General features: G+C 36.1%; 1 protein-coding gene across 2 annotated transcripts in view; it reads left to right on the top strand.

The window, feature by feature from the left end:
* LOC142643585 (serine/threonine-protein kinase TOR) overlaps positions 1-16,274 on the top strand; it is a 90,356-nt gene that overhangs the window by 30,679 nt on the left and 43,403 nt on the right. The window contains exons 12-22 of one of the 2 annotated variants that reach the window (XM_075818272.1): positions 480-601; positions 753-855; positions 946-1,041; positions 2,484-2,614; positions 5,272-5,374; positions 5,450-5,629; positions 5,697-5,789; positions 5,951-5,986; positions 6,589-6,687; positions 6,778-6,876; positions 7,001-7,163. In XM_075818272.1, coding sequence (XP_075674387.1) covers positions 480-601; positions 753-855; positions 946-1,041; positions 2,484-2,614; positions 5,272-5,374; positions 5,450-5,629; positions 5,697-5,789; positions 5,951-5,986; positions 6,589-6,687; positions 6,778-6,876; positions 7,001-7,163 — 1,225 coding nt within the window. The remainder of the gene's footprint in view (positions 1-479; positions 602-752; positions 856-945; positions 1,042-2,483; positions 2,615-5,271; positions 5,375-5,449; positions 5,630-5,696; positions 5,790-5,950; positions 5,987-6,588; positions 6,688-6,777; positions 6,877-7,000; positions 7,164-16,274) is intronic. The other variant, XM_075818273.1, reaches the window with a different exon arrangement.

Here is a 16,274-nt window from a genome sequence, read left to right on the forward strand (position 1 = left end):
ACTTTTCTAATTCTTTTCATGATTTTATAACTGTCTTCAATTGCAAGTTTTAGCACATTTTCTGCTCTCTTGTGTTTTTCCCCTCTGTATTATTGCCGTTTAATTTTTATTGCGTCCCCATTATCACTTTCTAAAAATGTTTAATATAAAGAAGAAAAACGATCTTTTTTTTTCTTCCTCATTTTAGATATTTTGACATGCTGTAGAGTTGTGCTAATTTCTTGCATTTTATGTAAATTGGTATGTGGAGTTCGTAATAACCAACAAATAAGTCACTAATTGAGTTGCTTTTCTTGGTGGCTTTACCTTATATATCCCCTTTTTTTTGCTGTTGGTAAAACCTCCTTTCTCCTATTGTAAAGTAAAGGGAACGTTCATATTCCTGGAGGAGAATAATGTGAAATATATATTCTTCCACCCAACCTTGGAACTCCATTTTGTTACATCTTATAAATATTAAGATGTTACTGTCTCTGCAGGATTTTGATGTCCGAGAATATACGATTTCTGTTGCTGGGAGGTTATCAGAAAAAAATCCTGCATATGTTCTTCCAGCACTTCGTCGCCATCTTATACAATTGTTGACGTATCTGGAGCAGAGGTGAAGTGAATAAACTTTTGTTATTAATATCTGCCATAAGGATTCTAGATTGTACTCTAAAAAAAAAAAAAAAATCCAGAATGAAGAATTTCCATATTGATTTATCTAAGCTATCAAAGTATTGGATGTTGAATTCTCTTGCTATGTGTAGCAGTGCAGATAGCAAATGCAGAGAAGAAAGTGCAAAGTTACTAGGCTGTCTAATACGGAATTGTGAGAGACTAATACTTCCATACATTGCTCCAATACACAAGGTTTAATATGTCATTAACTATTATGACATTTATCAAGATCTTTTATTCTTTTTGTTTCCAATCTCTTAATGAATGGATTTTGTTGTTCAGGCACTTGTGGCTAGGCTTCTTGAGGGCACTGGTGTCAATGCAAATAATGGCATTATAAGTGGAGTTCTTGTAACTGTTGGGGATCTTACTAGAGTGGTGAGCTATGTTCTATTTTTCCTAGAATGTCTGATTACATGTTTAGTTTGGATATCTTATTGTATATAGATTTCTACTGGCACATCTTTTATACACTTCGTTTCAACGCAAAACATGCTCTAGAAGCTTGACACAGAAGATAATTATTCTTGTACATTTTGCAATTAATATGGACAATGTAGTTTGGTATGGAACTATAAATGATGTGGGGTATTTATAATGAGCTGTTAGTTGTTTGTGAGATGGTTGCTCACTGATTTTGGTTGGGCATTAGGGTATGAGGTCAGCATAATCAAGTTCTTGAGTGTATAAATTGCCAAGGCCACTATTTTTCATGCACTTTTCAAATCACAATAAGATTATTCTAAATTTAGAATTGAGAGCGATTTCTCTCTTTTGGACCCGCCACTCTTCTAAAACTCAAAGCTCTCTTTCTTTGAAGTCTAAATTTTTTTTTCACATCAATAATTATATATTTTAGTAATATAATTAAATAAATAAATCAAGTATGTGGCGACAAATGTAGTTTCTACTTAAGTTTTATATTTAAATTCATAAAATACATGATTTTGTGAGCTTTTGAGGAATAAAACATAAAGAACAAAGTTTCTCTCCAAACTAGTTTGGAGAGAAACCCTACAAACTCATCATATATCTTTATATTGAGTGTGAATTTTGAAAATCTAACCGTTAGATTACATGTTCTTATTACATTCTTAATGCTTACAAAATTTCAAGAAGATCAAAGATAAATTGCTATGTCGTCAAATAAATGTTATAATTTCAAGTTTTTGTGATTTAAAATTGTATGTAAAAAATAAGTTAATTGATCAAATAGTAAATAATATCCAATTTGAACGAAATTTGATACGTATGTTAAGAACATAAGGAACGTAAAATTCAACGGTTAGATTCTCAAAATTCACACCCAAAAATGAAATATATAAGAAGTTTGAAGAGTTTCTCTCCAAACTAGTTTGGAGAGAAACTTTGTTCAAACATAAAAATGCGATTTGTTTTTTAATAAATATTTTCAAAAAATAAATTGGTTTGATAAATTTGTAGCCATTTTCAAAGAATCGCTGGTTCAATCTTGTTGAATCTGGTTTTCATCTGTCAGAACAGTTTACATGGTCAACCAGACTGGAAACTGCCTTAATTCACAGTTCAACCAATTGTACAGGCTGGTTGACTCTGGTTTTTAAAACATGATTCTAATTGTCTGTATACCTCAATACTTTTTTTTTTTAGAAATTTTTTGTTCAATGGATCTTAATTTTTTTAAAATTTCATTATGGTATACTGATAGTTATTGTTCATCATGTTTAATGACGAGTCCTCATCTGATTGGCTATAATTAATGGCAATTTTTTTTTTTTTTTTTTATCTTTCTTTCATTATTATTTATATATGTATATTTGTTGGGTTTTCTTTTTGTATAGGGTGGTTATTCGATGAGACAATACATACCTGAACTTATGCCTTTAATTGTTGATGCTTTATTGGATGGAGCAGCTGTCACAAAACGTGAAGTGGCTGTTACTACTCTTGGTCAAGTTGTGCAGAGCACTGGGTATGTGACATTTTTCTTGAGGTTCTTTATGATATGTAATTTATTTGAAGATAGTTTTTATTTAGTTGTGAGGCAATGTTGAATATGGATGGTATGAAATTGTGGATGTAAGATTGGTCCATGAGAAGCGTCTCGTTGAAATGCATTGTAATGTGATATTTAGATTCAGGTTAAATTTGTGCATATTTGCTTTATCATTTCTGTTACTCTATTAGATTGATCAGCTCAACTACAATCATTAATATTTATGCAAATCGCATATGAGGGCTTCGGGTGTGTCTTTGTGATATAGAAATAAGTCAAGTTCTGATTTTAACTAGCGAGGGGCTCTCATTGGGCAAGTCTTTGGAAGTGTAATTGAAACGGGTCACACCATGTAAAATCATTTAGTGCTTTTTTTTGGGGGGTAAATGAAACACACTTTGTATCCATACTCTCACCCTTCATTCTGAACTTTCAAGGGGACGTGATGCCATTTGAGTTAGAGCTCATTGGCTATCTTGTTCTTAAGGTTGCAGGTGGAACGACAATTATTTTTGGCCCAGTGAACTATGTAGGGGAATATCCTCCTAAAATTAATTTCCCTTTTAATAGAAGTTGATTTGGAGGTAATAGTAGCTTGGTTAGGTATGTAATGGCCTATAAGTTTGGTTTTGGCTTGGCTTATGGTGTGGGGATGCAATCTTGAAGGATGCCTTCCCAATGTGCATTTGAAGAGAAAGGAAAGCAAAAAACTTTGGAAGGATGGGAGCTTTTAGCAGCATAGCTGAAGTTTCTGTTTTTATGGACCTTAAATGCATGGGAATTAGCTATCAAAGTTAATAGGGATGAGAAAGACAAACTTTCAGTAGCATATTGAAATACTACCATCACCTATCAGAAATTATCCAAAAAGTATGAGAAAGACCAGCTTTGAATAGAGTAGTATTTCAATTATGGTAGCTCCTAGCAGGGTTCCAACACAATAGGTCTTCCTGATCCCTATTAACTTTAATGGAGTAGAGTATACCAAGAAACAACTGCAACCTCCCCACCTCCCAATCATTAACAAGTCTAGTAAACAAAATATCCCAGTTAAAAAATACATCATGCAAAAGCCTCTTTAGCTCTGTCTATAATGACAGTAGAAACAAGGGGATGACCCTCCAGTCTCTGAATTTTTTTTCTTTCCAAACAAAACTTTCTAGAGAACCAAAACTTCAGAAATGTGTTTTTATTTACAGTTTTAGACTTTAGACTTAAGAAATGTGTGTGTGTGTTTTTTTCCCTTTTTTGATAATATCTTGTATACTAGTTTTTTCCTCCTTGTTTTGTTCTTTAGTAGACTTTTCTTAACTTATTTTTGTACTAAAAAATTTAATTAAAAAAAAAGAAAGGGAAAAGAAAAAAGAAGATAAAGGTACCAAAAGATTTTCTTCGTCCTTTTCTTAAGCTCAAGTTACATAGTGGACAAGGCTAATTGATCTTGATCCATCTATTTATTTTATTGTAAGTGATATTTTTACATTGCCTTTCATGACAGCTTGCCAAGCTCATAGACTGAAAACTTTTACGCTCCGTTTGTTTTGAGATGAAATATTTTCTGGAAAAATGTTTTCCCATTTTCAGGTGTTTGTTTGCATGTAAAATGTGGCCAAGCTTGTAAAATATTTTCCGTTGACCGTAAATCTTTTATAAAATGTTGTAAAATGTTTTACCTTTAAAAATTTGTTAAAGCATTTTACAAAAATACACAGTAGCTTCCTTTCATCCCATTTGATTGCTAGGTCACTGGTCTAGTGGGTTAGATAGTCGCTGCTCTACTGGTACTCTGTTGGCTGGAGCTGCCATTTCAACAACTGGTGCGGGTGGTTTGGTGGCTAGAACTACTGCTCTGGCAACTGGTGCCGAGTTTGGTCATGGTACACCGTTTCTGCGACCGGTGCCAGGGGTTTGATAATTGAAGCCATTTGAGCCATTGGTGCTGGCAGTCCAGTCATCAAAGACACCACTCAGGCCACTGGTGCTGGCAGTCCATTCACTGGAAACGCCACTCCAACTGTGGTTGCTGGAGCCACCATTCTGACTGCTGGTTCTGGCGGTCCAGTCATCGGACCTCCAGCACCAGTGGCTCAGCCACCGGTTTTGGTGGTTTGCATGAAATATTTTACTGAAAATGTTTTACATGTAAAATTTTGTTCGTTCAAAAATTTTTTACTTCAAAATAAAAGGAGCTTTAAATAACCCGGTGAGATACCCTTTTTTTGGGGGGGGGGGGTTGGGGGTGATATTTCCTTTTTTTAGTGGGCTTTTGAAAATGAAAATTGACAACTACAATCAAGTTCAAGAACTTGACACTTTGGTGAATTCACTTTCCATTTCATCTCCTTATATCATTATCTGCTTCCTTGATCATCATAGCAGAGAATTTATGCCATTGTGTGCAAGAATCACACCATGCTGTGCTTAATGATTCCTACAACCTGAATTTATTCCAATATTGGAGAAATTTTCACTTGATAATTTCATACACTTTTGGATTTTTGCATTTGAAATCGATCTGTGTAACTTTAATGATTTAATCTGGATTCACTTTATCACTAAAGTATGTGATTCTTCTGTTCAAACTGTAATTTACCATGTATGATTGAGATAACTTGGTTTTATAAAATTTTCAGGTATGTTATAACTCCATATAATGAGTATCCACAGCTACTTGTCTTACTCTTGAAATTGCTGAATGGCGAGTTAGCATGGTCTACCAGACGGGAAGCACTGAAGGTAGCTACTTAAGAATTAGATTTCTGAGTTTTATCCTGTACACCATTTTTTTGTACTAAGGTTGTTCTTGTTTAGGTCCTTGGAATTATGGGTGCTCTGGATCCTCATGTGCATAAAAGAAATCAGCTGAGTTTGCCGGGGTTGCATGGAGATGTAGCCCGTGCTACCAGTGATGCAGGTCATGTTCAGTCCATGGATGATCTGCCTATGGATCTGTGGCCATCTTTTGCAACATCTGAAGATTATTATCCCACGGTAATACATCAATCTGATATGTGACTTTATTTATTTTTGCTTGTTATATTAATTTCTGTGGCTCCAGGTTGCGATCAATTCTCTCATGCGAATACTTAGGGATCCTTCTCTTGCTAGTTACCATCTAAAGGTGGTTGGATCACTTATGTTCATATTTAAGGTATGTGTATCACTAGGGAGTATTTTTTTCTTTTTATTTTGTAGTATTCTCTTTTAATTTTTTGTGTATTTGAGATACTTTTTTTTAACTGTTGTAAATCTCCCTGACATCTGATATAATTATTTTTATTATACTTTTTTTTTTTTTTTTTGCGAGATTAGTCAATGGGTCTTGGTTGTGTTCCATACTTACCGAAGGTTAGCCTTTTAACTTTTGAGTTGTGATTGACTATTTTTCCACTGTTTGGTTGAAACTTAGTCTGTGAACTGTGAAAAAAGAAAAAAAATTGCTTCATATATATAAAGTATTTCATATTCCCTGCTTGATATTAATGTACTTGTTAAATGTCTATTCCTTTCATAGTTCATCCTTACAAATGGGAATTGCATCTGATCTGTTTAATGAAATTTTGATATGCTTCTCCAGTTTCATGTAAAATGCAAGGTAGAAGACTTTTAATGAAAACGAAAAAGTATAATATATTGGAATTTCATTCTGTTAACTCATGGGAACTGCTGCGGATTTATTTTCCCATTGTTTATGATTGTGATATGCTGCTTCCACTCTACTAAGAAAGAGTAAAACGTGTAATGCATGGGAGAAAACTTTTTATGAGTGTTTTCTGTCTTTATGTTTATCTTCATCTAAACTTCAAAGTAATATTGGGAGGGTCAGCTGGTGCATGTTAAACTTTATTTTTAAAATATTCTTGAATTTACATGTTGTAGTAAATTTGGCTGACAGAGTTAATGTGTTTATTTACGCCTGATCTAATTGTTCTTTGTACCCTTACATGTAGGTTTTGCCTGATCTCTTTCATACTGTTCGTACATGTGAAGATAATCTAAAGGATTTTGTAACATGGAAGCTTGGAACTTTGGTGTCTATTGTGCGTCAGGTATATTTTGATTTCATGCGATAGTGCTCACATATTATGATTTTGAGGTTTTTCTGGATGTCACGTTTGGAATTTGATGAACCTGTGCAGCATATTCGAAAATATCTGCAAGATTTGCTGTCTTTAATTTTAGAATTATGGTCGTCCTTCAGTTTTCCAGCTACTAGCCGTCCTTCACTTGGCTATCCAGTAAGTTTGTTATTTCTGGGTAGAATCAGCTGCATGTGAAATTGTAACCTTGATTATACTTTCTTGTTTTTATTTTATTTATGGCAATTACTATTTTCATACATATAAAGAAGTCTTTGATCAGGTTCTGCACCTAGTGGAACAGCTTTGCTTGGCCCTCAATGATGAGTTTAGAATGCATCTCCATTGCATTCTTCCAGGTTGTATCCAAGTTCTAAGTGACGCAGAACGGTTTAATGACTACACCTATGTTCCTGATATCCTCCATACACTTGAAGTATTTGGCGGTTAGTGCTATTCATTTTTGAATGTCATATGCATTTTTATTTGAAATATTATTACCAAAAAGTGGCTATGTAATGCATGGGCAAAAGTAAGAGAGCTTGTAAGACGAACAAGTTACAAGAGACTTATGGCATATGTACTAAATATATTGAATTACAGTTAAAATGGTTAACAAACTGAAAACAGGGCCAATACGGACAACAAATTGGTCAATTTAACTTGTGTTGGTTCAATGAACTTAGTAATTCAGCTCGTGTCTGTACTTTGTGTCATATATTTGGTTCATAGCCAACACTGAGCCTGAGAAAAAGAGAGTTATGGTAGGTTGACGACCAATGTAAAATTTTGAATGTTCCATTACAGGGTGTCCCCTAGTATTGATGCATTACATTGGACCCCGGATGTAGTGAAAAGTGGGCAAAGGTTAGTAGGAGGCCTCATGGGTGTGGTTTGTGGCATAGTATTAGTGAGGGTGGGAGAGCTTTTCTAAGCATTTTTCTTTTGTTGTGGGTGATGGTACCCGAATCCTTTTTTGGCAAGATAGATGGGTTGGGGTTGATCCCTTTAAAATCTTCTTCCTTGAGTTATATGTGATTTCGGTTGTCAAGGAAGCTTGCATTGCTGATGTTTTGTGTCATCAGGAGGTGGATAATGTTATATATTGGAACTTGAGGTTTTATAGGGATTTTGAAGACTGAGAGCTTGCTGCATCTTTTTCTTTGCATGAATTTATTCAAGCTTGTCTTCCACGGGGAGTTGGTAGCGATTCTCTGTGGTGGGGCCTTAATGGAAGTGATAAGTTTGATACTTGTTCCTTTTATAATAACTTAAGGGAGGCCCCCAACTCTATCTTCCCATGGAAGGGTATTTGGAAAGCAAAGGTTCCCCCAAAAGGCAGCTCTTTTTTTGTGTGTGTGTGTGTGTGTGGACAGCAGCTCATGATCTTATCCTTACTTTGGACAATCTTATGCTAAGGAGGGGCCGCTCTTTGGCAAATTGTTGTTGCATGTGCTGGTGCAATGGGAAATGTGTGCATCATCTCCTTATTCACTGTCACGTAGCGTATTCTTTATGTGTTTTTATGCTTCATGCTTTTGAAATTCAGTGGGTCTTGCTTGGCTCTGTGGCAGAAGTATTATTTTGTTGGAGTCATTGGCTTGAGAAGTATAATTCAGATATCTGGAATTTAATTCCAGGTTGTTTGATGTGGACTATTTGGATGGAGCAGAATCGTCATTCCTTTGAAGATTCTGAGAAGTCTTTGGTTGAGTTAAAAGGCCTGTGTCAGCGTAGCCTTTTTGATTGGTCTTAGTGCTGGGGTTTTACAGATTGTTCTTCTCTTCTATAGTTTTTATCTTCCCTTAGTTTAGTTTCCTGATTGCTGTTCCATTTGTTTTCTGTTTGTGATTTGCTGCTGTTCATTCTCATGAATACTTTGTATTTTTTTTTAAAATTTTTATTTCATCAATAATAGTACTCATATTACCTATAAAAAAAAAAGGTTAGGGGATTCCCTATTAGTGACATGCTACACAGGTGCTAAGGTATGGTAAAAAATGGGCAAGAGTTCCTACACTTTGATGAACGGGTGTGGTAATAGTATTCGTATAGGCTCCTAGAATTTAGGGTCTTTAACTAGGAAACTAATGGGAATAGTAGATACAATGATTTGGAGGAGCATAAACACTATGTGACATAGGATGTTTAAGGATTCAGCTCTACAATATAGATTTCTTGATGAGTTCTTGAATAAGGATTGATGTTTTAGAAAAGATTGAATTTGTTTGGGGTTGGAACTGGGGATAGAATAGAATACATGATAAATACTCTAGGCAATCACAGCTAGGTTTTCCTAAGCAATCACACTTAAGCAAGAGAAGGCAATCGCACCCTCAAAGCTTGAAATAAGCTGCTGGAATTTTATTAGAATCATCCCACCATGAATATTATTGACTACAATAAAGCCTTTATATATGCTATTGTCAAATGCTTTTCATAGAAGGACTAGGACTTTAAATAACATATTACTAGAATGACTAGGATTACTATTAACTAACAAAAAAGGACTCAAAACATAAAATAAGATTCAAGGGTCTCTGGTACAACCAAGGCCCCTTCCAAATTTCTGGAAACTACTGAATTGCCCTTATTCTAGTAGAACTTAATTAAAACTGATCCAGCAGCTAATGAACAATAGAATAAGAGTCGATTTAACTTTATTATGACCAAGCAAGGTCCCAGAGAGCTCTCCATGATCCAAAACATCCCAAATTAATGCTTGAGCATTGTCTCTACATCTCAAACATCACCAGGAGAGAGCATAACCATTCAACATGGGGTAGTGGTGCTAGATATCTGTTTCTTTCTCTGCTTATTTGTTTTTCTTTTTGTGCTTCTATGTATGTATAAAGACTGTGTACCTTGGTAGCACTTTTAACATTTTCAATGAAATTATGTACATAATACATATAAAAAATGAGTGGTGGTAATAGATATATGTATTAGAAGATGGAAAAGAAGAGGTATTACACAAAGAAACCCAAGGATCAGGTGGTGGGCTTTGAAGGATAAGAAACGAGATGTATTTAAAGATAAAATGGTCAAAGAAGGCAATTGGAACTTAGACAGATGTTGAGAAGATGTGGAATGAAATGATGTGTTTAAAGATAAAATGATCAAAGAAGGCAATTGGAATTTAGATGGAGATGTTGATAAGATGTGGAATGAAATGACTAATTGTATTAAAAAAGTGGCTAAAGACGTTTACGGAGAATCTAAACAATGTGGGCAACCGGCTAAGGAGACTTGGTGGTGGAATAAGGAGATTCAAGCAGCAATTAGATTGAAGAGAGAGCTGTAGAAGCCTACCTAGAGAGGGATGCTTCTTGGAGGAAAGTAGTGGAGTGTAAGTATGGTATTGATTGGGGTGGATGGTGTTCAAAAGAGGACAGAGGTGGATATGGAATCTGTTTATGGAAGTATATTCATTCGGGATGGAATTATTTTGCCAGGTTTGTGTCATTTTCAGTTGGGAAAGGAGCCAATGTTTGTTTTTGGCTAGATTGGTTGTGTGGGGATGGGGTTCTAATGGATGCATTCCCAACTCTATTTAGCATTGCTTATGATAAGGGGGCTACTATGGTGGACTAGTTGAGTTGGAAAGATGGCTCCATGATATGGGATGATACTTTGTGGAACTTCTGTACTCAATAAAGATCAAGAGAGACGTGGAATATGTTGTATCAGTGGCAGACTAGGGTGGTTTATTGGAAGTTAAGTCTTTTTACAGATTTCTTACTGATGAAGGTGTCAAGTCTTTTCTATGGAATAGCATTTGGAGGGTCAAAGTTCCACTCAAGGTTGCCTTTGTAAATTGGACTGCTGCTTTGGCTGGGTAGGATTCTCACGATTGAGAATCTTTGCTGTAATAAAGTTTGTGTGATTAAGTGGTGTTACATGTGTTAGAAGGCTGGGAAGACTGTTGGTCATTTGTTTCTTTATTGTGATTATGCTACTGAGATGTGGTTCCTTATTTTCTGTCTCTTCATCTTTGGCTGTGTTGCCTACCAATTCCTCCTTTACTTTGCTTGCATTAATTGATAGTTCTTTTTCTTGATGTTGTTAATTTCTTAGTATATTTCTTGTGTATTGAGGGGCTCTTTTATCAATAAAATTTCATTTATTCATATTAAAAACTCATTAAAGATTTTCATTACTTACCCAATAAAAAGGGACGTATAAACAATGCTGTTTATGACAATTAGTCAATTATAAGGTGGTAAAGAGGGAAGCAAAAAGGTTGTACAAGAGGGTAAATGGAAGGCGTATAATGAATTATATAGCAAGTTGGAGGAGGGCGAAAAGATTATTTATAAACTTGCTAAGACAAGGGAAATGAAAACAAGAGACTTGAATAATGCCCATTTTGGCGGGAGAGGAATAACTGGCATTTTGAGGACTTGGAGAAAACAATTTCAGATTTCAAACTTTTCTACTTTAGGGCTCTTCTGGATTGGGTTGCAGTGTTAGGATGTCATTCTTTCACTTCAGCTCATGATTTATTTTCTGTTCATGGATTTTTGTACTCTTGATTTGTACTTGGTCCCTAATGTATACTTCTGTATACTCCAGTTGCAATTTTCTTCTTTTAATAATATATTTTTATTACTTATCAAAAAAAAAAAAAATGCCCATTGCTTTAAAGATGAAGATCAAAGAATGTTAGTCAAAGAGGAATAAATTAAACAGAGATGGAAAAATTATTGTGATAAACTTTTTAATTGAAATGATACAAAAGAATGGAGTGAATTGAGTAACCCAGTAGAGGATAGAAACAATAGATCTGTTTGAAGGATTAGAATGATCGTGGTAAAAGACGCATTAAGGAGGATGAGAAATGGAAATGTTGTGGACCAGATGTGGAAGTGCTTTGATGATGTGGGACCATGTTGGTTGACAAACCTTTTCAATAAGATCTTAAAGTGTTTACAAAATGCCTAGTGATTGGAGGAGAAGTACTATAATACCTATTTACAAGAACAAGAGGGATATTCAAAACTATATAAATTACCGTGGAATTGAACTTATGAGTAACACCATGAAACTTTAAGAGAGTGATTGAACATAGGTTAAGACATGACAAAAAATATCAATGAATAAATTTGGTTGTATGCCGGGACAATTTACCATGGAAGCTATTTTCTTGCTTAGACGTCTAATGGAAAAATATAGAGAGGCCTGTAAAGAGCTTTATATGTTTTTTTTTTTTTGATAGATAACGAAAAATTTTATTAATAAAAAAATAGCTAACCCGAGTGCATTGGAGATGTATTGGAGATGTATAGTGGGGGTAAAAATCAAGAACCAAAATTACAATGATCAAGCAAAAAGGGAAAAACAAGAAAAATGCAACAAAGCTATATTCTAATCAAGGAGAGTATGTAAGAAAAAAGACTTAATTTCTAGCAATGACTGTTTGCATCCCTCAAAGCATCTAACATTCCTTTTGCTCTAAATACACCACATCAAACAATGCGGCACAAGTCTCCAAAAATTTATATTGCGATGTTGCCTGAATTTACCTTGCCAAGACTCAAACAACTCGATTACCTTAACAGGCATAACCCATTGAAGTCCAAACAAACACAACACCAAGGACCACATCTCAAAAGCTATAGGGCAATGAATAAGAAGATGATCTACCGACTCCCCACACCTCTTACACATGTAACACCAATCAAGAACAATAATATGCCTTTTGTGAAGGTTATCAGTTGTAAGAATCTTACCTAAAGAAGCTAACCATGAAAAGAAAGCCACCCTTGGAGGAGCCTTTGATTGCCACACCAACCTCCAAGGAAAAGAACGAGTGGAAGTGTAGAAAGAAATATAAAAACCTCTAACCTCAAAACCTCTACTCCTTGCTAGCTTCCAACAAACCTTATCAGGGCCAACCCTCCTCACTTTTGAATAGTAAACAGTATCCATAAACCGATCAAAAGATTCTTTCTTCCAATTTGCAGTGGATGGTGAAAGTGAAAATTCCAATGAATAGTCCCACCAAACCAACTCATAACCTCCGCCACGGTAGAATCCCTTGTCCTACTAAGAAAATAAAGTTTTGGAAAAGACTCTTTGAGAGAACAATTCCCACACCACACATGCTTCTAAAACTTCACTCTAGTACCATCACCCACATCATACCTTAGGAGTTTAGACAAGTTCAACTAACCACTTCTAATAAATCTCCTAAGGCTAACACCATACACACTGGTCACCTTTTTCATACACCAACCACCCCAAACATTCCCATATTTTGCCTTTATAACCGTTCTCCATAATGCATCTGTCTCAAAACCATACCTCCATAACCACTTGCCCAACAAATTAGAGTTAAAACTTCTCAAATGTCTTATACCTAGCCCCCAACCTGTATTGGCTTACAAACCTTAGCCCATTTCACTAGGTGTAGTTTAGAGTCACCACTAATACCACTCCAAAGAAAATCTCTCTATAATTTCTCCGTGCGATTAGCAACCTTCCCAGGTATAGGAAGAATGGAAAGGAAATAATTAGGTAAGGAGGAGAGTGTACTTTTAATAAGAGTTACCTTGCCCCCCTTAGATAAATATAGCCTATTCCATCCTGCTAATCTTTGCTCCAACTTTTCTAAATAGGATTCTAGATTGACAGTTCCTTGAATTTAGCACCGAAAGGAAGTCCCAAATATTTCAAAGGAAGTGAAGAGTGCCTACAACCCAACAGCCCCACCAACACATCCATATTATGTACATCTCCAACTGGAACCAACTTTGATTTCCCCAAATTAATTCTTAAACTTAATACTTCCTCAAATCTAGTCAAAATCACCTTCAAAGTAGCTAACTAATTAGGGTTAGCAGCACAAAAAATAAAAATAAGAGTGTCATCTGCAAATAAAAGATGAGACACCATTAACGAAGTACTAGGTGAAGAACCTACAAAGAAGCCTGAAAACTACCCAGCAAATGCAGCCACATCCAGCATACGGTTCAAAGCCTCCATAACAATATCAAAGAGCAACAGAGAGAGAGGATCCCCTTGCCTAATCCCCCTAGTGTTTCCAAAAAAATTCGAGGGACTCCCATTAATCAAAATGGAAAATTTAACCGTAGAAATGTAACACAGAATCCATTTTCTCCATTTATTTGAAAACCCACATCGTTGCAACATATACATATGAAAACCCCAATTCACATGGTCATATGTCTTCTCCACATCCAACTTACACAACACCCTCGGAATCCTTGTCTTCAATCTACTATCAATACATTTAAAAGCAATTAAAACGGAATCCAAAAATTTTTGACAATCACAAATGCAGTCTGTGAATCTGAAGCAAGTCCATGTGCTACTTTTCGAAACCGATTAGCCAACACCTTTAAAATAATCTTATAAATCCCACCAACTAAACTAATTGGCCGGAAATTTTTGATCTCCACAACACCAACCATTTTAGGAATAAGGGCAAGAAATGAGGCATTAAGAACACAACTTGAGTATGAAAATTCTGGAAAACTTCCATAATCTCATTCTTCACAACACTCCAACAAGATTGGAAGAAAGCTATGGAAAAACCATTCGGACCAGGAGCCTTATCACCATTGAAGCTAATAATCACCCCAAATGCCTCATCCTCTTCAAATGCCTATCTAACCAACAAGCATCTTCCCAAATGGGGTTCTTTTTTTTTTTGGGGGTCTAAATTTTAGAAGATATAGTGAAGATTGGGAATTGGAATCATTTTATAGTTTAATATCTAGAATTTATGGAGCTTCTTTGAGAGGAGTTGGGGATGATAAGATGTGTTGGAAACTTGCTATGGGAAGAGGTTTTGCTGTTCGTTCTTATTATCAAGTTTTGACAAAAATTTTCGATTAGTCTTTCCCTTGGAAGACTGTTTGGAAGTTTAAGGTCCCTTCTAGAGTTGCTTTTTTTGTTTGGATTGTAGTTTTGGGGAATATTTTGACTATTGATAATTTTAGGAAACAAAAGATTTTGATTTTGGATTGGTGTTGTATGTGTAAAAGAAATGGGGAATCAATAGACCACTTCCTTATCCATTGCCCTATTGTTTTTGATTTGTGGTCTATGGTGTTTACTTTGTTTGACATTCATTGGGTTATGCCGAAAACAGTGGTGGAGTTGTTAGCTTGTTGGCAAGGAATGTTTGGGAGGCATTGGAATGCTGCTATTTGGATGGTTGTGCCCCATTGTTTGATGTGGTGCATTTGACGGGAGAGGAATAACTTGCCTTTTGAGGATTTAAGAGAGATCAGTTTCAGATCTTAAACTCTTCTTCTTTAAGACTCTTCTAGATTGGGTTGCAGTGTTAGTCTTTCATCCTTTTTCTTTAGTTCATGGTTTCATGGACTTTTGTGCTTTATGCACTTGATTTGTTTTTGTCCTTGATGTATACTTCCTCAGGTGACACCCTTCTTCTTTTTAATATATTTTTATTAGTTATAAAAAAAAAACCATCAATCATCTTTCTCAGAGATTCTAGAGAATTCCACATCATCTAAAACAGGTCTGTGAAAACAAAGCTGCCTATAGAAATGAGAAATACATTCTACTATGGCCTAGACAAAGCATAGGATAGGTCCCTTGGTGTTAGGAACTTTACTTGTTGCTGATGATGGCATGAGGAAGAATGGTGCTTGAACAGCACTAGGCCAATCACATGGCTTTATGTCTCCTCAACGCATTGATGGTTCCTTGTACTAGATTCGTAATGCTCCTAAGTGCTCTTTAAGGGGGATATTCTCAGTCCCCCAACCTCAGTTGGATTAATGAGCAGCGTATAAGGGCAGCATGTGGAGGCGCCTTGCCTTGCTCCGCATTATGCCCCAAGGCCATGGCAGAGTAGGGCCATGGTGGGCAGAGTTAGTTTCAAGATGGGTGATGGCAAGTGGTGTTGACCCTTGAGTGGTGGTGCATGGCATTGGTGGCTGGTTGCTTGTATGTGGGCTTGGTGGCTTGTGTGCAAGGCAGGGCTAGGCTGTCATGATGATGTGAAATCAGATGTTGTGTGCAAGGCATGGGCTGGTGGGCTGCTAGCCTAGTGCATGGACAGAATCTAGTGGGCTGATGGGTTGTTACCAAGTGTGTGTGCTACATTTGGGCATGTGGTGTGGGCTGTGTGGCTAATGGGGGATGGCTTAGGCATGGGCCAAGCATCCCAAAAGGTGTATTCAGTTGCTTTGTGGGCTGCTGGATGATGGGCAGAAGCCCCATGATCTGCTGAGACATGGGTTGTGCATGTGCTGATGTGCGGTGGCAATTACTTAGCAGTTTCTGGTTTTTTAGATGTTCAGGCTTGCTGTGTAGGGGCTGAAAACGTGGAGAATGAACCAAGACAACAGCAGTTGATGATGTCCTAAGTTAGACTCAGGTGGCAGATTGTCCAAGACCCAGACAATTACTTGGCAGTAACTGCGATAGCAATTATTTTTGTGTAAATGACCCTTGTGCTGTTTGGGGGTATTAACAACAGAGTGTACTTTGCCTTAGAGAGAGTTTTATGTATTTCTCCAGGCTTGTAAGGGTTTCCTTTGTACTTGAGATTAAGTAAT

This window comes from Castanea sativa, chromosome 7 (assembly GCF_040712315.1).
Source record: "Castanea sativa cultivar Marrone di Chiusa Pesio chromosome 7, ASM4071231v1".
NCBI lineage: Eukaryota > Viridiplantae > Streptophyta > Magnoliopsida > Fagales > Fagaceae > Castanea > Castanea sativa.